At 35.7% G+C, this 24750-nt stretch overlaps 1 protein-coding gene across 1 annotated transcript in view; it reads right to left on the bottom strand.

The window, feature by feature from the left end:
- The window catches only part of CNTNAP2 (contactin associated protein 2), a 1031909-nt gene that overhangs the window by 328952 nt on the left and 678207 nt on the right, over positions 1-24750 (bottom strand). Inside the window, exon 11 of the mRNA XM_010398652.4 lies at positions 20971-21077. Within this exon, the coding sequence (XP_010396954.1) occupies positions 20971-21077 (107 nt within the window). The remainder of the gene's footprint in view (positions 1-20970; positions 21078-24750) is intronic.

Raw genomic sequence — 24750 nt, 5'->3', positions numbered from 1 at the left:
TAAAGGCTGTTATCTATCTACAATTTCCTTGTGATGCTATAAGAGAAGGAATTTCCTGGAGAGTTTTATGTGTTCATTAGAGGATATAAAGTCAATTTCATACAAGTAGATGACACTTTAATTAAATTGTGAAACATTCTAAGGCATTTTCCCTTTCTCCACAAACAAAGGTCAACATATTCTTTCATTATCAAGGAGACTCTGTGTCTGTTTTCAGACGCTTAATGCAGAATTCATAAGGAATTCATAACCTATTTTTTTCAGAAGTATTTCCCTCACTCTCTACACACTACCTAAACAAAATTAAAAAATACTAACTCCATCAATGTATAATTGTTGTGATACCGAGTGGCAAATTTTAATGGATGCACTCCAGGTCAAGTCAAGAAGATAAGAAATACTGTTTGTGATCTCGCTGAAATATTGTGTTTTCATTTTCTAAACTTTTTCAGAAAACCAGGGTAACTTTGTCTCTAGTAAGCAGACCTTTATGTAAGGCCATATGACATTTTTATCCAAGTTGCTACTTTCGAGAACACAGGCCAATATTTGTACAGAAATACTGCTACAACTCAGAAAACAACATTAAAGAGTGTTATATGGAAGTAAAATGTTTTTATAGAAAATTAAGGGGTTTAGATACAACAACCTTCTTTCTCTTCTTCTGGAATGGGAGAAATAGAAAGTGGTATGTGGGTATTAGTTTTATAGCACAGAAAAGGCTGCTTTTTAATAAGTCAGATCTGTCAAACTTCAAAATTATGTTGAACACTAAATAATAGAAAGTAGATCGTTCTTCAAATGAAGACAAAAGAGTGGGATATTCTAAACTAATTCCACTTGTGAAAAGTGTTCTTATGAGTGTGTGATGGTTTTCTGGGAGGTATTATGCACATGTATAGAATCCTAGAATTATTAGGGTTGGAAGAGGCCTTTAGGACCATCATGTTTAACAATCAACCTATCACCACCACCAAGTTCACTACTAAACCATGTCCTCAGAGTGCTGAATCCACAGGTTTTGTTGAAGAGCTCCAGGGGTGATGACTCCACCACTTCCTGGGCAGTCTGTTCCAATGATTTACAACCCTTTCTGTGACTTTAAACCCCCTGGAACAACTTGAGGCCATTTATGTAGATGCATAAACATCTTAAAAATGGGAATAAACAAAAGTGAAAAAGTAGGTTCCAGTGCAGTAAGCAGTAACATAAATCACTTCACAGGAACATAGGAACAAAATGAAGGGACAAGTGAATCTCATACACTGACAAAGTAACCAGTAATTAAAGTGCAATAGGAAACAGCAGTCATGTTCTGGTGTATGAAGAAAACTGGTGACAGAAAGATCTTATTTTTGACTTTGGATGACAAAAGGTAGCCACTTACATAAAGAAAAGAACAAAAGCAGCAAGCACCAGGCAGAAGGCAACTCTGAAGTGGAGGAAAGTAAGACATGATACCACGATGTCAAAGTGGATGAAGGAATAGAAAGGAAGACAGCACAGGATCACCTTATAAGCTACTACTCGCTTTTGTAAACATTGCACAAAAAGATCAGTAGTGTGTAAGACAAAAGGAGAACAGGTAAAAATAGAAATTAAGAAACTCAAAGAAAACTTAGAGTAGAAGAAAGGACAAACATTTAAGGAATGCTGTTTTAGAATTCACCCAAGCACACTAAAACAGAGAAGAAAATGAAAACAGAATACAAAGAAGAGACCATGGCAGAATCAAAACAGCTTAAATGAGAAGACTGATAAAGGTTATAATAAAAAAGCAAAAAAATCTAACTGAGCTAAGAAAAGGCAAGTAAGCAAAATGCAAGATTTGGATATAAATTTTACAGTGTTCACATGTGAATTAGGAGAAATAGTTGCATATATCCACATACAGAGGAGGCAGAGGGAGAGAGGGAAGGGCTGATTCTGTCTGGAAGACAGGAAAGAAAATAAACAAAAAAGAGGAAGAACTAAGGACACAAGGGCAATAGATTTTTGCTTTTCTAGCTTGTAGAAGTGAAATGCCAAAAATGTATATTTGCTTTCTTGGTAGCTGGTCCAAACATACAACATATGTAGTCTTAAGGGACTTCAGAAGAGTATTAAACCTCAAAACCTTCCAAGCTAAATGTAACACTCACATGCACCCTGATGACCAGGTAAGCTATTTCTAGCATAATAAATCCAGTTGTCAGTTTGTTAGGATTTTTTAAAGGTCACTTATATTCTTTCTGAGGAGAATAGGGGGAAAAAAACCCCTCCCTACAAACAGCTTCTTCACTCTTTACATGCTTTCATATTACATCAAAAATTGTCTACAAGCCACAACAGGTGAGAACCTGGTCAGAACAGTGATCCAAGCTCTCAGAGTCAGGAAAAAAGTGTGCACAAAAGGAATCAAAACTAGGAAGAGAAGAGCACCAAAAAATGCAATAGCCTTTTAAAAGTTTAATCTCCTGAATAATACAGATCAAACTGAGACCACCAAATCAATTTCATGATAAAATTTGAAAGGGTTTTCTGTGTTCTAACATGAAAATAAAAAGTTTTAAAGCCAAACCATAAAAAAATAATAAATTTCACTATAAATTTTGGTGTGAAGCATCAAGCTTCTCTAAGCTTCTTAGTCTAGGCAGAAAATCCAGTCATTTTAATTAGCTAACAAATGCAACTATGAATGCACTTTGAAGTTCACCATTGACTAAGCTAACATTCACAACAGTGGATTTGAATGAGCATGGCTTGAGAGAAAAAGTATCTTTTGTTAGAAAGGCTTCATTAGGTAAGTAGGCTAAGGGGAAACAGCCTAGTGTGAAACAAATACAACAAACCTTGTAGCTATACAGACTTAAAGAGCATTTTTATTGCTGCTTTTCTTCATGGGTTCTGAACACCAAAGGGGAGGTGTTAATGGACGAGGAAGACAACACTAATTTCTGAGTTTTTAGGATCCTCTATTTTAAACATTAGAGGAAAAGCAAATAGTTCAAAAAAGAGTTTACAGAATAGCTTTTTCTGGCTCAAGACTGTTAGTCAAAAGTTGGAAAGAACCAACACCTCTTAGATTCCAGTGGCCCTTAACTGATTGAGGGAAGCAGATGTTCTCACTCCTGTTTTACTTTCTGACTGGTGTAAAGATCAAGGGATAATTTTCCTGCACAGGTGGCACAGCTGCTGGCTATCTCCAAAAAGTAGAATAGCTGAATGACAAAAAGGATTTAGAAATTCTGTGGCCCTATATGATATTGCCATAAAATTTCATTAGCACCTAGGTGAACTACAGTTTTTCCATCACTATGCGAAAAGGCAGCTTTAGTTTTAGGGCTGACAAACAGCATCCTTTTATAAGTGCAAAGCTCATTATAAATAGATTACCTAGCGTGGCAGTCTGCACTATGTGACTCAATGAATGTGTTGCAATACATTTTGTTTCTGTCAGTGAGTATGGTTGCTGCAGGGAATAAACTCCTTTAAACACCTGCTAATATAGGAGTAAATCTCAGCTTTACAGGAACATAGTAAAGGTGTAGATACAGAAATATGGATGGAATTAACTGACAGCACAAGTGACAAAAACAGGCAGTGCATCAGATCTACAAAGTCCAGCTATGTCTCTCCCACACTTTCAACTTCTTGGAAAAATACTGAAAGCTAAATATACTGTGAGGTGCTTGGGTTTATGTCACTCAAACTGGTTTCAACTCTTGATCCCTGAAAGCACAAACACAAAAGAAGGGGGAAAAAACTCCAAGCTTACTCAAGAAATAGCTGCACACTGAAATATCATACCTGAAGTTTATTTTAAAAGAATAAAATAAGATTTGTTTCTTTGTTATAACATATATTCAGAAGATAATTGGAAAATGGAAAATGTTAAAAAATAAATTTTTATACATCAATAGATGTACACTGCAAGCTCCTGCTCTGTCAGCAGAATTTTCTTTCTGTGCACATCCACATTAAACCTATACTCATCCCTCACTCATTCCAATTCTATATGGTGGAGAAATGATGTCTTACTGTTCTTTTAAAATAGGTTAAGAGAACTAGATATTTCATCATAGTCAAAGCAAGATACACATGAGAGAAAAAAACTCTCCTGTGTTCTGACAGAAAGAATACACAAAGCTGCTGGGTTGCTGTACTAGTTCAAGTATATTAAAAATTTTTTAAAAAACTCCACAAAAAGCCAACATGATGCAACTCTACTTCAATGATCTTGCTATTTTGTGGGACAATGTCTGCAATGGTCAGAACCAAACCTTATGTCTGCTGTTTTTTTCAAGTCTGGATATAAAAATTCTGTAGTTTGGAACTCATCCCTATGACGTCTAAGAACAGGAAAAGTAAAACAAATTTAAAAATTCATTCTTCAGTTATAGTTAACTTAAACATATGTGCTGTTAAAGTCAGACAAAAATAAGTGTGAACAAGTATTTACTTTTACACCTCACACTGTGAGAAGTAATCCTTTCAGATATGACTTTGAGAGGAAATGTTCTCTGAAGCAGCTTTTACCATGTTCCCAAATGTTAGGTGTGCCCTTGTTCATTTGTTGTTAGAAAAGAAAATGTGGTTGGAAACTTCTGCTGAACATTCCTGGGTTTGGCCTCTCCACCTTTTTAGGCTGCCAGTTTACAGAAGCTCACAACCCCTTCAGCTATGAGAGCTCAAATCAAAAATTAATCACAAATCAAAACCCAAGGACAATCACCCACTACCAACATCCAAAAAACTCAGTCAAACTGTGACAGAAGAAGGAAATGGAAGCTAAGGAAAAAACCATCACCATTCTGGTACAGAATTGCATATGTATCTAAAAATTCTTTGAGCTACTTGAACACAATTCTATTTATCGTTCTAAGCGTATGTGCACTCATCTAAAAAAAGAGCTCCAAAACATTAAAAACACCTAACACCATCTGGTCCTGCACAGAAAAGGTTCTAAGGTAACCAAGACCTCTGTTTTAGGATTTTTTTCTTGTCATTTTTACTTATACACAATAATCTTAATGTAAAAAATTAAAAAGGTAATGAAACACTTGGTTTACTTTCTACATACTGCCAAAGACCCCTTTTAAAAAGTCCTTCTTGATTAAAAAAATCTCGAAAATATTTGTTAAAATAACACTCCCCTAAATAAAAGGTGGCAGTGAAGAACAACAACAAAATCCTAACTGGAAAAAAAAAAATTGTCTTGCAACCCTAACAGTAGTTCTTCATGATGGTCATGATGGACTCTTAGAAAGACCTTTCTAAGAGAACTTTCTGCATGACCAGAAGACCACTATACATCAGGTACTTGCAGCTAGGATACCCCTGTAAAATTAGGTTACCTTGATGAGGAAAAGCACAGGAAGCAGCACTTTCAGCAAAATATAGGGCTCTAGTGGTACAAAGCTGTAATACCTTAAAGGCTGCTGGCCCTCACAATGCAGGAAGCAGCTGTGGCTGCTCACCTGGACAGGCCAGAGCAGTAGGAACATGCCAGCACACTCGGCTGGCTGCAATAGTGAATTTCTGTGCCCAGTCTATGGGCATTTGGAAACTGCACCTGGATGTGTCAGCAACTGCAGTGAAGTTCGCGTCCAGGAAGAAAACTGAGCTTCCAAATGAACTGCAGCTTTATGCACATCCTAAATCCGGTGTGTACCTAAATTGTACTTAAAAAGATTAATTTTGACATCTGAAATGGAATGTACTGTGATGCCTAAGGGAATTCCAGAAATTTCTTTTTGAAGAAATATAACTATTCTAGGCACAGTTACAGTTCATTCAGTTACAACCAAATTATTTTCTGGGCAAAAAACAAGGAATAAAAGAGTGTCCCAATGTGATATGCCCTTGCCAATGCAATATCACCTCATTATTAAAGACAGTGGAAAACAGAAAACCTGCTTTTCCTGACTTCATGTATAACTGAAAATTTGAGTAAACTAAAACCTCTAAAGCCCTGAGAGTAATACTTACAATTTGTGTGCTCATGTTGCATCTACAAGAATACTAATTCTACTCTGTTCTTAAAGAAATGTTGCTATACATGAACAGCCACTCAACAAAAAATACAATTTTCACATATAAGGGCCATTAGGCAGTTGGTAAATTTCACTGTATTATAAGAGAATTGGAGAAAATTGGATGGTACCATGAACAAGTCCACCAAATCACAGCTGTATATGACATGGCACATGCTTTAGCCACTGATTTTTCCAGTTGTAGTAAAACCTGGATCAAGCCCTATTTCTCAGCCATGAGCAGGCTACATCCTCAGCCAGAAGTTGAACCGAGCTACTGCAGTCCCAGAAGCACAAGCAAAACCAACCCCTGGCATCTTCAAATACCTTCCCAGTGAAACTGAGATCTGTTTTTTTTTTTTTTTCTGGGTTATCATCATTTTAGGGGCCCTTAGTTTGCTCTCACAGCTAGCTAGGACAAGCACATGAATTCTAAGAGCTCAAAGCTTCATCCTTTCACTGTCACTACATGACATTAACAAGAGTCTTTTCCACACCACACAACTATTTTACTCATGACAGTTCAAATACTAGTTAACTTAAAGCCCAAGGGTTCAGTTCTCTTACCCTCAACATCACATTAAATAAATACTGAATCATTCTACAAGATTATTCCTGGAAAAAGTAGTTAAATTACTCAATTTATGTTTGAAGAAATAAGTGCTGAGGTAAAAAGCAGAACCTATTTTGTGGTCATAATTAGTATAACAAGAGAATTGCATGGCTGTGGTAAAACCTCAATATAATCTAATCCACCTCCCTAAAAAGCTCAATTACATCCATGTATCATTCCTGACATATTCCTGTTTAAAATTATGTAAATTCCTTGACACACCAAGGCAGCGTAGAGCTCCACCAGCCCTTCAGCATCAGCATTTGTCCTACTCTACACTGTGGGGCTGTTCTGCTGGAATTTAAACTCATCATTTCTCTTTCTATTCACAATGAATTTGGAAGATAAGTTATTGCACTCCTCCTTGCAGCCATCTTTTGTCTATTTGCAGACATGAATCTCTTCTCTACATTAAAATGGCCAAGTTTGTTCATTTTGACCACTGGTTTTCTAGGTGCTAAATTATCCTCTCTCTTCTCTGGACTCTCCAATTTTTTCACGAAGCACAGCATATGAGAGTGGAAAACGGTCAGTACAGCCAGATTAATTTGCACATTCCACAAACTATACTTCTGTTAATTCATCCCTAAATGATGTATTCTTTATTTGCAGGATCGTAAGCAATGAGCTTCAAGGCAAATTAGTCATTAATAACCACCACTTCTACAAAACTGAATACAAAAAATGAAACAAAAGTCAGCAGTTTTTCTCAGCCATTGCTTCTACAATTGATTAATCCCCCCTAAGCATAGTCCTTCTAATGCTCAGTTGCTTTGCAACTCCAAATTCCTAAAATAGCTTCCCAAAGGAAAAACATTCTTCTATTTTGTATATGTACATAATAGTATACATATAATATTATATACATATGGATTATGTACTATATGAATAAAAATATTATATAAATAGCGGAGAGGGGTTTTTTGTTTCTTTTTTCTGTTTGTTTTTCTTTCTTTTTTTTTTTTGTTTGTTTGGCTTTTTTTCTCTTTTTTTTTTTTCTAATTAATAGGGAAGATAAACCAACAGAGGGAATTTTAGTGCTTTACGTCTGGACTAGCATTCATTTCTGTCCATGGCTGCCCTGGCTGTCATGCCACTAAAACTTTCCAATAGGAAAGCTCCTTCATGACTGACCATAAGCCTTCTTCTCACTGCCATTGATTTAATTTTCAGCCTTTTAAAAGCTTCTATATCTTCCTCACACTCTCCCTCTGCCTTCTACTGTGAGCTAATGAACTTATAAAGTGTTCTCATCATTAGTATAATATCCAAGTATGCCCCACAGAAACAGAAAGGAAATTAAATGCAGTAAAAATCAAAAGAAGATATATGGAAATTTGCAGATTTTGTGTCAAGTTTACTGTAGGCTTAGCTGTGTCAGTGATAAACATAACAATTACCATTGCTTTTACCATTGTGGTAAAAAAGGGAACAAAATTGAGGCTGTGCCATCAGAGTGAGAAACAGAGCACAAGTTTATTTGCCACTGGGATAATAAAGAAAATTACTACTATAGGGGTGAAAACTGCAATTTGAGCTACTGCACAATAGCTCAACCCAGAAATTTGCTGTGAATACAGAAAAAGCCTCCCCATTAATGGCAAGATGAAAGGTGCTTCTGTTTTTCTCTCAGCTTTGTTCTTTGCTTTGGGCTGGGAGAAGGGGGGAAGAGAAAAATTAATTTAAATCCAAATGGCTGAACCAAAATGGATTTTTAAACAAATTTAGCTGTGATTTTAAATTACATGTCATAGATTAGGCAATTAGCATCTTTGTAACAGTGTCAGCCTACAGACATCACAAGAAAGTATAATTAGACACCAATTTTTAACAAGGTGCTTTTGTGAATTAAGTCATCCAAGGATACACAAACACAAAAAACACAAACACCAACAAAACCCCTCAAAAAAACAAAAAACAAGCATGGGTTTCAGAATTGAACCAAACACTGTTCAGGATAGAAAGACATCTCCACCTATGTAACAATTTCATTTTAAATCTGGATAGTGTTGCACATCTGTGTAGCTGTAATTCATTACTGGGACCTGCATCTGAGAGGGAAGACTGTCAGAGAAACTCAGATATTCACCATGCTTGTGCTGGTCTAACACTGGGCCCAGCCACTGAAAGCTTCAGAGCTGCCTGGAGCTCGTTTGAGTCTTCTTCAGCTGAGAGATAACAGGAACACTGCCAATATCATCTCGTTCCCTTCTTCCACCTATTCCTCTCTTCCATGCAAAAGCCTTCAAGGTTGTAAAAACAAATTTTGAAAGGTCCGTACCCTTAAAGAAAAAGTATGAGTTCCACTCCAATTCTCACTTCCTTTGTGTTGCCAGGGTAATGGAAAGGAGAAGAGACAAGGGACAAGCCTGGATTTAAAATTTCCCACCTGTGTAATACAAATCCTTGGTTTCTCTCTACAGTGAACACAGACACGCAAGTGAAAACCTCAGGGCCAAAGCAGGGGAAATAACTTCAATAAAGTCAGGTCAAAGATACAGATTATCTAAAATCTTATTTTAACACAGGATATCTGTAAGTGGCTACAAATAACAAAGACACTGAATAAACCAAAGTATTCTCCCTCACCAAGTATATACTGGTTCTTTCCTGCCATGGATATCAGAGCAGTTGATCTCTTTTCAGACCTGAACTTCCTAATCAGTGTTAAATAATGCTCAGATGAACATGGAGATGTCCTCATTACACAGCTTTGGTAGAAACTATAGTGTCACTTTTTGTTTATTCACAAATATTAGTATTCCCAAAATCCATTACCCACGTGTTCATTTATAGGACTGTAATTCAGTTTTATTTTTACCTCAGCAGTTGTAATTTTCACCATTTCCTGTCCTTTTCCTTCCTTTTCCCCACCCCAGATCCCTAAATATGTTTGTATCCAACCTTCTTATAATTGGCAATTCTGTGAAGGAAAATATGGTACCTTTCTTGTCTGTATTTACTAAATACAAGATATATTTGAGTGAAACTTCAAGTTATCGAAAAAGAAAAAATCCCAAACAAACCAACTGGTCAAATAAAATAAGATTTCTTAAAAATCTCAATTTAAAATCTTATGTGTGAAAGAAACCAAAACACTAAACCACAGAACAGTAGCTTGTTTACAAAACCACTGCTACACACACAGACAGACACCTAACCAAATAATGGGTTTTCCAGAGGAGCTGACCACCTATTTCCACCACCAGGAAAGAACTAAAACATTATGAAAACAAATCCTCATATCAGCATTTACATTATCTCAATCAAAATGTCCTCTATCAACATGACACCGATTTAGAAGGAATGCATCATGCTTGTCATTTTCATTAATCACTAAGCAACTTGCAATGCCAACAGAATTCAACGTTTTTAACTGACATAAAAATAACAACATAAAAATATCAACAGAAACATCTGCTCCATGTCCCCTTTTTTCATTCTTTCCCTGTGATGCTTTAAAATGGCAATGACTGTGTCCTGGCAACTTCCTAGAAAGCACTTTTACATCTTTTTCACATAATGGATGAGCTGTGAAATTAGTAAGATGTGAGATGGGTACCTTGGGGGTTGCCCTGGCTGGCACACACTCTATTTTGTCAGTATCTGTTTCAATAGCAGCACTGTAGAGTATTAATTTAGACTATTTACTGAGGGGATGAGAATATGGATGAAGTGTCAGGTTCTGAGAAAAAACGCCCTTCTGTGCACCTACAGAGGAGCTTAGAGAATCAATGGCAGGACAGAAGCCAGAATAATACCCTGCCAGGCTGCTCCCAGGCCCACCACAGGAGCCATCAAACCATTCAAGGCTCATCTGCACAAGCCCAGAAAGGGACTCAAATCAAGGATGCACAAAAGTTTCAGACAACCTGTCTGGGGCTGTCACAGCACAGCCTCAGCTCCAGTGTGTGGGCATGGAGCCCATCACCATGAGTAGCTCTCTCCAATACTTTTCAGAGTAAGGGAGTTGCTGCCTTGGAGGGTGACACATCATGGGATGCATGGAAAACATAGCTCAGGATTGCACAGGATTTATAGGATATTTATGGATGGAATTAACAACAGGAAAAGGCAGAGGGCTAGGCATTTTGGAGGAGGAAATAGGTGTAGGAAAAAAAGAGGGGTAAGTATAAATAGTGGTGTGGTAAGTATGCTTGCCTGATTGCATCCTGCATCTGATCAGCACAGTCTATTCTGCTTTCTTGTTAAATTCCTTTCCAAATCTTTCCTGGGCATGGTGCTTCTGTGTGCACACATGTGTATGTGGCTGTGAAGACCGAGTGACGAGGAAAATAATCAGAGCAATTATTAGAGAAAGAATGATGAAAGGAAGAAACAAACTGTTGAAGTTGATAGGAAAGCACAAAGAAATTGAGAAATTTTAAAATGGGGGAAACAGAAGAGGGCTTGAAAAGGCAAGGTGTAGATAAGAATTTCAGAAAGACAGAGCTCAATTAGCCTGAGCATGAATCTGAGAAATTCAGTGGTATTTGTAGTGCTCTGAAGTAGAAGAGGAAAATATAAAGAAAACAAAAGCTAGTCACAAATGCACATTATTTTTTCCTCTCTGTTTTAGAATATCTACTAGAGCCTTCTGAACCTAAAAGTATACTGAAAATGTACCATATAAAATACAGCAGCTGCAGATACAAATAAATTTAAAGTTTTCTACACAAGTGGTTAGGCCATTAGGGAATAGGGATGGGATAAATGAGCTGTTGTAAAAGCTACATAGGGATACATTGGCTTAAAAATGTGCAAGATGAAGTAAAAGAAAGACTGCTTCAAGTAAAATAAAATTCATACCACTAGATATACAGTTAAGTATGTGTAGTAGTATAGTTAAGACTTTTACTGAGAAAATGAAAAACTACAACTCAATCAACGCATTTCAGTAGTTTTACTCATATTAACAAACTGTATTTGTATTTATGAAACAGTAGAATTTTCTATGTTTTTGTAAGGTTAGCCACAGGTAAACATAGAAGATTCCTGAGGCTTCAGTAAAATATTTAAAGAATTCCAGTAACCTGTCATTACTTCTGCTAAGAGACTTGTCTAGCCAAGATAATTATTAGCTGTCCTATCTAAGGTTGGACAAATTTTAAAGAATGGTTATGAAGCATGGCTGATACCAAACACCTACTTTTGCCAACAGATTTTGGTCCTAAAACTTTCCCTGCTTTATCTCCCATTTAAATTACACCATACTGGGAAGGAGAATAAAACTCAAACTCCTCCAGACTAAAACTACAAAGAAGCATGACAGCTCTTGGCCCTGAGTGAAAAGGGTTAATGTGGACAACTGATTCCTAAGGAAGGCATATACAGCTGTCATAAATTTATGCTGCAGTATAGTGGAAAAAAGTATTATAATGATATTCAAGAAAGGCGGTGTCCATAAACAAGAACCAAACTGAATCCAAATCCCCACCATCTGGAATATATTTTGATCATGGGGAAGTATCATAAGAGAACTGATGGTAATTATTCTCCGTGCTTATTTACTGCAGGAGCCATACACTTACTATTATAAACATAAGCATTGTTACACTAGTTATTAAAACAAATTATAGTGTAGAATGCACAAGAAGTATCCCAGGGTTTCACTCCATTTATTTAAATATTTTTTTCTAAATCCACAGTCCTATGAGATTGATCATACAGGCTTCAACACATTGGAAAATTTATTGAAAAGGTAGAATTTATTATATTTTTCTGCACTAGGTAATGTACATAAAAATGCTACAAACCCTGGATAATGTCTGGTTATCCACTGGTACAGAGTGTCTTTTAAGAGCAAGCCTAATTATACCCATTATGGTCCTCTATTCTGAATTATTAAAAAACTTTTTTAAAAACAATTTCATGTGGACAGATAAAAATATGTCTGCATGCATATCTGAAGAATTTCTCATTGCTTTGACTATGGTACACCTTTAAGAGTTGATATTTGCATTAGCTTCATTCTCTCACACCTGAGAAAACTAGGATTTGAGTGACTTCAAAAGATTTTTGTGTCTAATGGCTGTCAATGGGATTTTAATATCAGCACCTTAAAAAACTTTAATTGCAAAAAAGCATTAACAGTGAAGTATGCAGTATGTTAGATTGTCTTAATGGAAAAGTTTAAGAAAACGCTAATTAATTTTGAAGTCTTTATATGCAGAGTTCTTTTCAGTCTATGAATTAATTCTGGCTTTGATATTACGGTAGAAATGAGCTGCTTTAAAGTTATCTATTGTTAATTACATGTTCTCTTTTAACTGTCCCTTGGAAACAATATTTGGTTGTGCATTGTGAACAACAATAGAGAATGGTTACAGTAACCTGCAAAAAGCTCAGCTAATACCCACGTTTTCCCAAATGCAGGCTGCAATTCAGGAATGTTACTTAGGTAGTTTTACAAGAGTTACCTACATTGAATTAAGACTGAAAATGCTCTGAGTTAGACTCTGACTTTGGACTGTTCTTCCACTAGACCCCACCTGGTAGAAATTTAAATTCAAAACTCATGACACTTGATTCTAATGTAGAGCTACTTATAAACAACTCAACTGTACAAACAGCTAAAACCTGAAGCCCAGTTTTGGCCCTTACAGTCTCTCTCAAAACTCAGCTGGCAGAGTTATTTCCAGCTGAATTTTTAATTTTAGCATAATTACTGATTGTTGATTATTCGTATTATGCTTTGCATCCTAATGTTCATTTTCTTCATTTTACCTTCAAATACTCCTGATGCTATTGCACATATTGGAACTGCAGCCTTTTCTGGCCTGAACACAGACCACATCCACTTACTTACAATAAAAATGCAAGTTTCTACCAATTTATTACACATTCTGCATTTCATAAACAGCTGCTGCAGAGCAGCTCTCAGCTCAGCTCTACTACTAATAAATTAGTAGTAGAAGAATTATAGTTTATAGCACTGAAACTAAGAACAGTCTGATTTTTAAACAAATATTGGAGTTCAAAATCAAAAAACTGCAATGTCCCAAAACTGAAAACAAACCCCAAAAATATTAACAGAGTAAAAAGCTTGTCTTTTTCAGTTTTGCAGGAAAAGATGAAAATGCAGCAATTCTGGGCTCTTATGTTACACATAAAAAATTACTAAAGAAGACTAAACCAACAGCTTCAGTCTTGTTTTAAAACTAGCTTTTAATAAAAAGAGGTAATTTAATATAGTCTTCAACCTTTGAAAAGACATGCATTATGTTAATTCCTTGGAAAACACATAATAAATAAAATATGAATCCACAAAAACAATTATTAATTATGATGACAATTTCTCTGAAAATCATTATTGAAAAAAGAGATTAGTCTCCTTAGAAAGGTAGCATATTGATGATACAATTCTTTTAATAAACCTCCGTAAACAAAAGTAATTTCTTTATTAACAGCCTTTGAGAACCTCTATTCTCAAAAGAAACAAACATCTGAGAAATGAGGTTTTGCAGAGCATGTATCAAATTTAAATTTGATTACTTTAGATACAGAGTGTGCAAAAGGAGGAGAAAAATAAATTGATAGCAAAATAACTGGCAGAGAACAGTCAGTAGTTGAAAGTGCTTTCTCAAGATATTATGAGCAGAAGAAAACAAAAGCCTCTTTCTAGAGATTTCAGAAGTTTTAGCTTATTTTTCACCCTCTATTTCTCTAAGATCAGCATTGCTCACACATCCATGCTTCTGAGTTTGAATGCAGAATTATTCACCTCCTGGAAACTACTTTACTCAGACTCTGGTTCCACATAGAGTCTCAAATCGGGAACTCAAAGGAGCAATTCAAAAAACCATAGGCTTCATCAGGGACACACAAACAACAGCTCACAAGAGGATGAGATGGTAGGGTGAGGAACTATACTCCCTTTTCTTACAGCATCTAATACAAAACTTAGTCTTTAATAACAGTGCTAAAAGAGATGATAACCCTTTTCTCATCACCTTGCCCAGTATTAATTTCATCCCCAGTCTCCCCAAACCAAGAAGGTCTGTCAAAACAACTTTTACCATTTCTCCAAAATCACTTTCCTCAGGGTAACTTCACAGTTCACCCCCCTGCAAAGCTCCTCATTCCCATTAGTGCATCTCACAGCAGCTGTCCTCCCTCAGCGGAAATGAGGCAAACTATGCCAAACATATGAGGAGAGGGGGAATGGGAGCAACTCAGCTTTTGCCCTACTGAAAGCTCATCTTTCATGTTTTCAAAAGTAAGCAGTTTGTTTTCCCAGTATTATTTTTCATTCTTTCACATAATTCAAACAATCTATCTGCCATGAACAAGTCTAAAGAGACTTGTGGGGTCCCACTGCATGCTTTAAATACCAGGTTTCCGCTGCAGAAACTCAGCCCAGAAGGTTCTGTTGTTGTTTTGTATGTTTGCATGTTTTATATGTTTTTGTTCTGTTCTGTGCTGTCTGGTGTTGTCTTTCTACAAGTTTACTTATGGAAATTCTTGATTTGCTACTGGGAAATTATGCAGGTTTGTGTGATCTATTCAGTCATATGGCTGCAGGAATTGTGCTAAATCTCACTAAAATCAGATACTTGCATGTCCACAGATCTGCAGCATGTATCACTACTCAGCTTTCTGCAGAAGGGCCAGTTCTGGAATCCAAGATTTGTTTATGAGAAACGCTGCTAAACTAAATGACTAAAACATTATGCTTCACTGGCAAATATTCAGAAATGTCGAGGTGGTAGTTTGTAACAGCCCTGCACATAAATGCCCACAGGACAACTGAAGAGGAGACTGTTTTACGCTGAGCCTTCTCAAAATATAGGACATTTCATACTAGGTTGTATCTCCCACTTCAGGTGTATTAAAAAGCAACATTCTTCCTGTCTTTGGATCAGAACACCCTTTCACAAGAATATTTTAAGTATCACAGTTTCTGAGCACAGAGGTATTTATAGTATTTTTCCTGATCAAATAATGCTTTAATATGCTTGTGAAGCTGCAAGGGATCTGCTTTTTCTAGCAAATTGGTTTGCTATCACAAAGATAACAATGTTATTCTCAGAATTCCTCCAGTCTCCAGTGAAATGGAAACCCATACTCTGCTTGTTTGGGATGACTAGAAAAATGATGGAGATTCTTTTTATCTTTTCCCTGAAGTAAATTTCAGTGCATAATTTTGCCAAAGTATGTATTTGCTTTTTCACTATTTCCCAAATTGCTGACAGGAGAACACCACTGCCATGATTTTCTTTCCCATCTAAATGTATGAAGTCCAATGTTCTGGTTGCTTTCCTGTTTATAGAAATACAGGAAAATCAGATATTACAAACTAACTGATGGAGGTCTTGCTGAAGATCAGAGCCTATGCAGATTAAATTTGTATTGCTGACTATTAATTTTGGCAATAGCCAGCAATGAGAATTGTCACGGCTTCTACAATGTGTACAACACAAATGTTTTGTACTCAAAGTGTGTTTCTAGAAAATATTAAACTCATTATTAAACCAATATTTCATTTTAGGGAGATAGTCAATATTCCTTGGAAAAATATCAATGCCCAATAGACTTCCAGTGACACTTAATGTACTTATCATTTCAGGAGAAATTTTATTCCTCATTAACTCTGAATCAGGTTCCAAAATATAGGGTAACATTTATTCCCAACAAGCTATGAGAAAACAGAGAATTCAGAGGTCAAGTTCCCTTTTATGGAAACTAAGAATCACTACATTGTTTCAAATACTGTTTTTGAAAAAACTTACGGCAAATCACCAATCTAAAAATGTAAAAATCCTGTATGTTCTTTGTCAGCACAGTTGCATTCTCGTATATTCTGATGCAATTAATGCCTCTCCTAGGGACAGGAGTATGTAAGGTTGTATTTCACCTACTGTCTTAGAGAACAAACAGTCAACAGATATGATCTGGATGCTAGTCCCTCCTATGGACTAACTGAAGGCTTTTAAGAAAACCTTTTCCTGTCTGATATTCTTGAAGGAATCTGTACAGCTGTAAAAGTAAGGACAGTGTTTGAAGATGAAATTAAAGAAAAATAACTTGATCAAGAAGAATATGTCTTTCATAAGAGTGCTCTGGAGAGATCTTTTGCATCTTCCAGTCCCCAAAGGAGCCTACAAGGGAGCTGGAGAGGGACTTTTTACAAGAGCATGTAGTATTAAGAAAAGGGTGAATGGTTGTAGACTGGAAGAGGGCAGGCTTAGATTGGATATTAGGAAGAAATTCTTTACTGTGAGGATGGTAAGATACTGGAACAGGCTGTCCAGAGAAGCTGTGAATGTCCCACCCCTGGAGGTATTCAAGACCAGGTTGGAAGTGGCTCTGAGCAACCTGGTCTAGTGAAAGATGTCCTTGTCCATGACAGGGGGGTTGGAACTCGATGATCTTTACGGTTTCCTCCAACCCAAACCATTCTGTGATTCTATGATCATTAAGATTAATCTTTTAAGTGAAAATTGAGATTTTTGTTACTGAAAATCATTAGGAGAAGGCAAATATCATCAAAAGAGGTGCTTCTGGCTTTTTCCTAAACCTTACAAAGTTTATGCAGGAGGTGGAAGGTAGATACATCACTGTCATGGTAAATTTTGTAAGTCCTTTCTTGTGTTTATCTTAAATGCAGATTCTAGAAAAAGTGTGCTTTGACCTATATGATAAAAATCTGACAAAAAGAAGCTTGAATGATCATTAGTTATGCTGATACATGATTTTTAAAATTATACCACTCTGTTTCAAACAAGCTTTAAACAGCAGGAATAATATTAGAACCTAAAAATATATGAATAAACTCATGCAAAGTGATGGAGATCAGAAATAATCAGGAAAATGAGCTCCTCTTCTCAAAGGTTTCAGGAAACATTTACTAATAAACTCTAGAAAAGTATCACTAAGAATTCTGCATGAACAGGCCAGCCTTTGGTAGGCTGCAAAAGTTAATTAGTCAGGGTTTAAAATATAGATAATAAAGCTAGTAAGGATGATACTTGCTGTTAATTACAATGCAATTAATTTTTAAATAATTTTGTAAATGTTGCATCACTGTAAATCATTCTTTTAAAGTAAATACATTCATTTATCTTTCAGTCCTGCCTAATGATAAAATCAATGCTCTAGTCTGGTATTTGCCAGTCCACAGCATTTTGTTGGGCATGAATACCTTTTAGCTGAAAGAAATCTGGTAGGTTCCTAGGGTATTTAACATGCAATGAGAAATACAGCTTTCCAGTACTTCTGGTTAATTTGCCGTAGGGCTTCAGGGACCCAGCTGTAGCTGGATGAAAAAAATTGTAATTTCCTCTGAATGGCATCTTAAGTCTCTGAGAAATAACAAGATAGTAGACACAGAGCTTGGAGATTCTGAAAGATTCTCTGAAAGATGAAGAGCCTTCTTTTAAGAGTGCCATATTCCAAAAAGCAAATTATTTCATAATCTTAAAATAGAAAACAAGTGTAATTGATTTACACAGTTGGAGAGATAATAACTAAATTTTTTATTTCAGATTTATTTATTTATTTGGAACTTTTCCTTCTCCTGCTGTTTATTTTTGGATTACAGCCCCCACTACGTCTCAGCCCCAGAATACATATTTCTCCATATCTCTAGCCTAACTGTTGTTTTCACTATTATACCGTGTATTATGGCCAGACCTGTGTGAAACAAAGTCATTTTGATTCATAAGGTTTTCATGCAAACCTTTTTCTCTGTTTCACTTCAAGGAGTTCATCCCTGGCGTTTGTCTTTGAGTTTCAACTTCAAAGGAACCTAAAACTGCAATCTGAAATTCAGTCAAGGCTGCAAAGCTTTGCCTTGTTTCAGGTCAAAAGCTCAGAAAAGAGTTGAATTACCTGACCAAAGCAAAACCAATTCACTGAAAAAACCCCTTCAGTAACACAGAATTATCTCGTTCCTTTTGGTTCAGCATAACTCAAACTCATTAAAATCATCAACTATGGAATTAGAATCCCCACTAACATAAACTTGACTTCAACCTCTTTGAGTAATGCTGTTATACCCCATACACAAGCATATATTGAGGAAAGAAAAACATATTTTTCTGTGGCATATAATACAATTTGCTTTGTAAAATAACGTTATCTTTAAGTAGAATGGTACTGAACAAGTGCTATCTGCACTTAAACACTTTCCAGCTCCATAGAATCATGACATCTGCTATATTTTTCATGCAATCTGTAGGGCTGTTTAAAATTGCTTACAGCTATTTTTATACCACACACCAGTTATTGTTCCAACTTCCCTCCTTCCCCAGCATATCTTTTATCCTGCTTCTGCCACAAACTTTAGAATTCAAAAGCAAAAGGCAGCACACTAAGCATGTCTGAGTATACACACACACACGGCACAGGTAGGAAAGGACAGTAGAGTCAGCATCAATGCAGCAGAGCTGAGGTCCCAGACCTCAGGACAGCATAACTGCAACCTCTGGCAAGCTTCAACAAATCCCCTCATTATTTGCAGCTGTATCTGGAACATGCTCCTGTAAATACTGACAGCTATTGCCTGCTCAACAAAGGAAGAGTTAAGGTTGTCTCAGTCTGTATCTTGATGCTGGAATTTTTTATTTTTCACTCATTTTTGTGCCATTAACTTTGATACTCTAGAAAGGCATAGAATTTTACACATTCTGACAGGGTATCTATCAAGCGAATAACTTTCTGCTCAACCTTGTTTTGTAAAAAAGAAGACTTCTAAAATATAGCAGCACACAAAACCCAAAAATTATGTTCTTTAAACACAAAAATGTAACAAAACTAAAGCTTACACATCTAAGTTAGAAACTTTTCCTGAACTAGAAGAATAGAAGTTCTTGAACAATGTGTCTCCAAATGACCTGGAGAGTATATGTAATCCCATACACTTTATCCATGCCATAAAGGCAGGACAATATACTCCAAACCCCTCTTTTGATACTGTAGTTCAGCAATGCCTTTTACTTGCCTTATTGCACTGTTTTATCCATAAAAGGCAGGTGAAAATCCTATTAAGAAAAATGTCACATCTCCTTGGATTATTATTTCTTCCCTTTGTAATAAATGTGATTTCAGCGAAGTGATGCCGTCTGCTTGTCCTTGCTGCTTCTCTTTGGAACTCAAGAAGCTTAACCATGTTCAGCTATGTCTTAAAAGCTGGTCTGCACACCCACAAAGGAGCACAGACAGACATAAATTCTATGTTTTCTTTCCTAACATGAGATGCAGCCATGCCGTCACTGTCCACATTCCCTCTCGGTGGAAAAAGGGCTGCCATGCAATCTCTCCTCAAGGCATTGGTACCTTAAATACTTCGCTTTGATCAACATTAATTTGTATTTAACTCTTATTGTTTTACAATTTCAATAGCCAGATCATTGAACTTTGCCACTTAATGTATTAATAGTTACTCCATAAAATATAACGCCTCTCACATTTATATCATCTTTAACCATAAATTATGTTTTTGTTGTAATCTAGACAACTGTGAACGGTCAAAAAATTTCTCATTTATTTGGGCTTTTTGATTATAACTGAAAAAAAATCTTCAATTCTCTTTGTAAAATGATACACAGCTATATTTAAGGTAAATAATAAAGTAATATAAATTTGTATCTCCATAAATCCTGGCTTTAATTTCAATTGATCACCTGTTCAAAAGCATTTTTTACTCTCTTCTCATTATTAGGAGATGATTGGCAAAAGAAAGAAATGAGCAAAAGTAAGGACTGGATATGCTTTCTCTGTGCCCTAGGTATTTTAGAATACACTTTGCAGATGAAAATCCCACTTTTCAGCATATGAGAGGAGGAACAGAAGATGCATGCCACTGACTCAGCAGGCATTGTTCAGCACCTGTAAAAGGGCAACTGTACCTTTCTTCTTCCTGTGCTTTAAAAGTGTAGAGCATGTGGAGCTCATAGGAAATATTCTTATTTCAAAAACTCATAACACTCAACAGATAATTAGATTTTAAACTGGCTGATAATAAGTATAAAAACATTCTTTGGGATTAGCAACCTGAACCAGCATCTCTAGCAACAGTCAGCAGCTCTCCTCAACAGCTTGGGGCAGATTCACTGTTTCTATCTGAAACTGTATCTCGCGTGCAACTGCTGAGAATGTGTTTTCTCAGGGCACCCAACTGCTGCTGCACTGCTTTGGTGTGTAGCATGGTGCAGCACAGTGCTGTATAAATACATCCTGATGCAGATAAAACAGAACGTGATTAAGCCAACACCTTCTTTCAAAAAAGGCTTGAGGATCTTTAACAACCAGAAAGGAAGACTTTGATTTTTTTAGTCTCAACCAAAAGACATGAGAGACTTCCCTACTCCATTGAAATTTCGAAACCGCAGGTTAGCTTACAGTTATGACAAGTGGCACCACTGTAATTAGTTCCATCGCAAGTGCACTTGAAACTGTCCCACGTCTGGGTGCATTTTCCATCATGTTCACAGTGATTGGGCACACACCTGTCAGGATGAGATGCAAAGACAGAAAGAGAAACCTAAATGAGCATCAAGATTTACACAAAGTGAAATTTTGAGCTTCACAAGCAGTGCATCACGTCCTTGTCTAGTCATTAATCCTTGCTATTTTAGGCGGATTAACAGAATTTATATCTGAACACACAACTGCATAAAAGATTCATCAAGGCTTTGCTGAAGCCCTTTTACAAACTGTAAAAAAGCACATTAAAGGTGGAATGGATTAATCATCATAAATCAGGGTTCTAAGTAACATATGACTGGTACTCAGCAGTCAAAACAAAAAGAACATCACAAGTCACACCTCCTCCTGCTGTGCAGGTGGTTAAAAACGAAATGCCACTGGGTTGCTGTTCATCTTTCTGTTGCCAGTAACGGGATAAAAGGCTAGGATGGTAGGAAATTAGTAAAGCTGCATTAATAAAACAAATTACAGTCTTTGTTATAAAAGTTGTGTTAGTTTTTCTTCATAGGGGTTTTTGGCAAGTGCTGTTCACCTTTCTCCCACACACCTGCTTTTCTTCTTCAGCTACACTGTTGCTGGAAAGTGGAAGGAATGCAAAAGAAAAAGTGGAACAGCAAAAAACCAAAGTTATAGCAGAACATATATTTATTGTTTGAAATATTATCTAAATGTGATTTCAAAGATTTGAGTTTGGCCAGCTTCTATTTTATCAAATGCAGTAAGAAATGGGAACTACCATTTACTTTCACCTCTGAAAATATTAAACTTCTTTTCCTTGAAAGGGCTTTGAAATACCATTTCAAAGAATATTTTTTTCCTTAATAAATTAATTACAATCAGACTCAGTACAGGCTTTGCCTTTTTGATCAAGAAGCAAAGGAGCTTTCCTTTCATGTTTTTTTTGACAAATCTATATTTTTTTATTATGAAATTAAAAACTAAAACGAGGTGACCCCCTATTAGACAAAGAGAATCTTTTCAGAAATGCATTAAAAATTAAGTATTCTTATCTCTAAGATAAATCTGAAGTTCGTAATATTCCTGTGACAGTTTATGACACTCTCATAAACAACACTCAAGGAAAGTTTTGCTTTCCTATGTAGAAACCTATTGAAACTGGAAGTGTCTGGGTCATTCCTCTAAAGGCTTACAGTGTCTTATTCCCTCAGTTTCCACTTAACTGAGCATTGGCATGCATGGCTCAACAACCAAGAATAACTTATGACACAATATGCACTGGAGAATTGAATATGGTTCACTCACATTTAGAAAAGATTTTTTGTTTTATGCATGCCAGTACATGTACCACAGAATATACAGAATATAGACGTCTCACATCCTAGATCAGTCTTTAGAACTCAAAGCTACCCATTCTTCTCCAAAAAGATCAGAAAATACCAGCGTGGTTAAAAATAGTTCTTAAGAAATGCTCTTCTAAAGCAAGAAACAAAGCATTTAAAAATCTTCTTTTCACAGTAAAATACAGTGAAACTACCTGAGGCAATTATCACAGTTCAATAAATTGTTTTCAACATGGTTTAAATGAATTCATTTAGTTTTATAAGTGTGGCAGGCTAAATGAATAGATAGAGCTGATTACTGCGATTCAGTTGGGCTCTCAATACTGCAGAAGAAAAACAAGAGCATATAATAGTATATTTCTGAACATCCAAACAATTAACAATTTACATTAATCTGTAGCTGGTGGGTACAAGAGTAGGGAAAGGAAAGAGCAATGACATTTCAAAAATAATCTCATAAAAGTAACTTTTATTTGAGACTGTAAATAACTACAAAAGTTCCTAAATCTGAATATGGTTTTGTACTTTTTCAAAAGAACTCTTTTATGTATTTTCTTCTTAATTTACAATTGAGCATACATTATTTGAAAAGTAATTTTCCAATGACCAAACCAAACATTTTTCTATGTGAGTTTCACCAGCTATTTATATGAACTCTCATATGTAATGCTTGCAACTAGTTTCACATTTTAGTGTGGTATAACTTACTTTTATTGCAGCATAACTGGTAAAGAGACTGCATTACTGACTATATAAGTGAGGTAAATGACTTAATCTTCACAAAGATGAAAACTAGATATTTATCTGTATCATTTAATGGAGCATATTAAGTAATAAAAACAGAGATATTCAGCAAACTCTTTGAAGTTTATTTTATGCTTCCAGGATGATGGTTGGATTAACACAGTCTGCATCTGCAAAATTTTACTTTTACTCATTTGATTTTTCCTGTTCTAAAGATGGGGCATTTAGAAAAATGGAGTAAATACTATTTTAATGTTGGTGCACACTGAAGGTTAAATCAGATTATAGGATCATTTCCTGAAGTTCTCCCTTCACCCTCTTTTCTGTTAGTTTATTTTATCAGACAGAATTTTAGGATTTATTTTCTATTAAATCCATTAGCAAACTTCTGTAACATAATCTGGTGCTCATCTGTCCACATTTTGGACAAACCTTACCTACTATAATAGAGTTTACAGGAAATGATGGATATCCAGAATTACAAATTACAAAAATTTGTAGAAATTACAAAAAAAAAAAAAACAACCCTGCTTGAATTCAGTAAACAATGTAATAAAGAATAAGATTTATCACTGTAAACTCCATTCTTTTTCAAACACATTTCTTTCCATAAAATGAGAATAAGATACAAATTTCAATATGCAAATATGCTAAGAATTTGTATTTTGAGCAGACACAATCATTTATCTACCTTATGCTTATCATTTAGTAGACATTCAAAATTTTTACACTCAAAACCTCAAAAAAATTCAATGCATACATGATTTTCAGATGATTTATGTTAAAATACTGTTTCCAGGCAATTCAATTCTTTCTTCTCCTTGAGGAATAAGGCTTCATTACAAAAAAAGCAAAATAAAATAAAACAAACTTTCAAACCAGCACTTTCTTCCTAAACTGGGCTCTGAAGTTAGAAACCATTACAAAACAGAACTGCAAATTCCTCATCACTAAGTTGTGTCTCTTCCCATTGTGGATACCTACATTTTAAGAACTTGCAAAATGTTGCAGACTCCATTTTGAGAACTTGCTTGCTCTACAGCTCCTTCTGAAAGGCAAGTCTAGAATTTAATCCCTTCATGTGTGATACACTGTCTTTTAATTTCCACCCCAAAATTTATCCATAGAGAGTTTACAGATGCTGTTTGGTTTGGTATTTTATTTGGAACCTTTGATTTGTTTATCAAACAATGTTTGTTTTCCTTTTGGATTTATATCTCAGTACTTTGCAGAGAGCAATCATAGCTTCCTTTAATCTGTAGTTTTGTGAGATGAAGTCTCCTGTTGGAAAAGATATTTTCCATAGTTCTTCCTTGTAACTCTTCTCCTGCTTGCACTTGCATTCTGCTGAGTATTCTAGAGGAGGTCTTATCAATGTTTTGTTATTTCAGAGTAGATCAACATTTTCATATTTCTTTACTGAAATTATTTTGCTTAATATATAGCATTTTGCTGACTACCAAAGAATAGTAACTCAAAGTCATCCTGAGACTGCTCAATGCATTAAACACCTTCACTAAATTCCCATCCTTCTTCTTTTCATCACTTCCAACCAATTACTTCCATTACATACAGAAAATCTTCCTACTGTTTTCAACAGCATTACTCTGTACTGTAGCTTCCATTGTATCATCCAAATCTTTAAAGT

The sequence above is a fragment of the Corvus cornix genome, chromosome 2, assembly GCF_000738735.6.
Source record: "Corvus cornix cornix isolate S_Up_H32 chromosome 2, ASM73873v5, whole genome shotgun sequence".
Lineage (NCBI taxonomy): Eukaryota > Metazoa > Chordata > Aves > Passeriformes > Corvidae > Corvus > Corvus cornix.
Note: the sequence above shows the minus strand (reverse complement) of the source record. Positions and strands in the feature narration are given on the sequence as shown.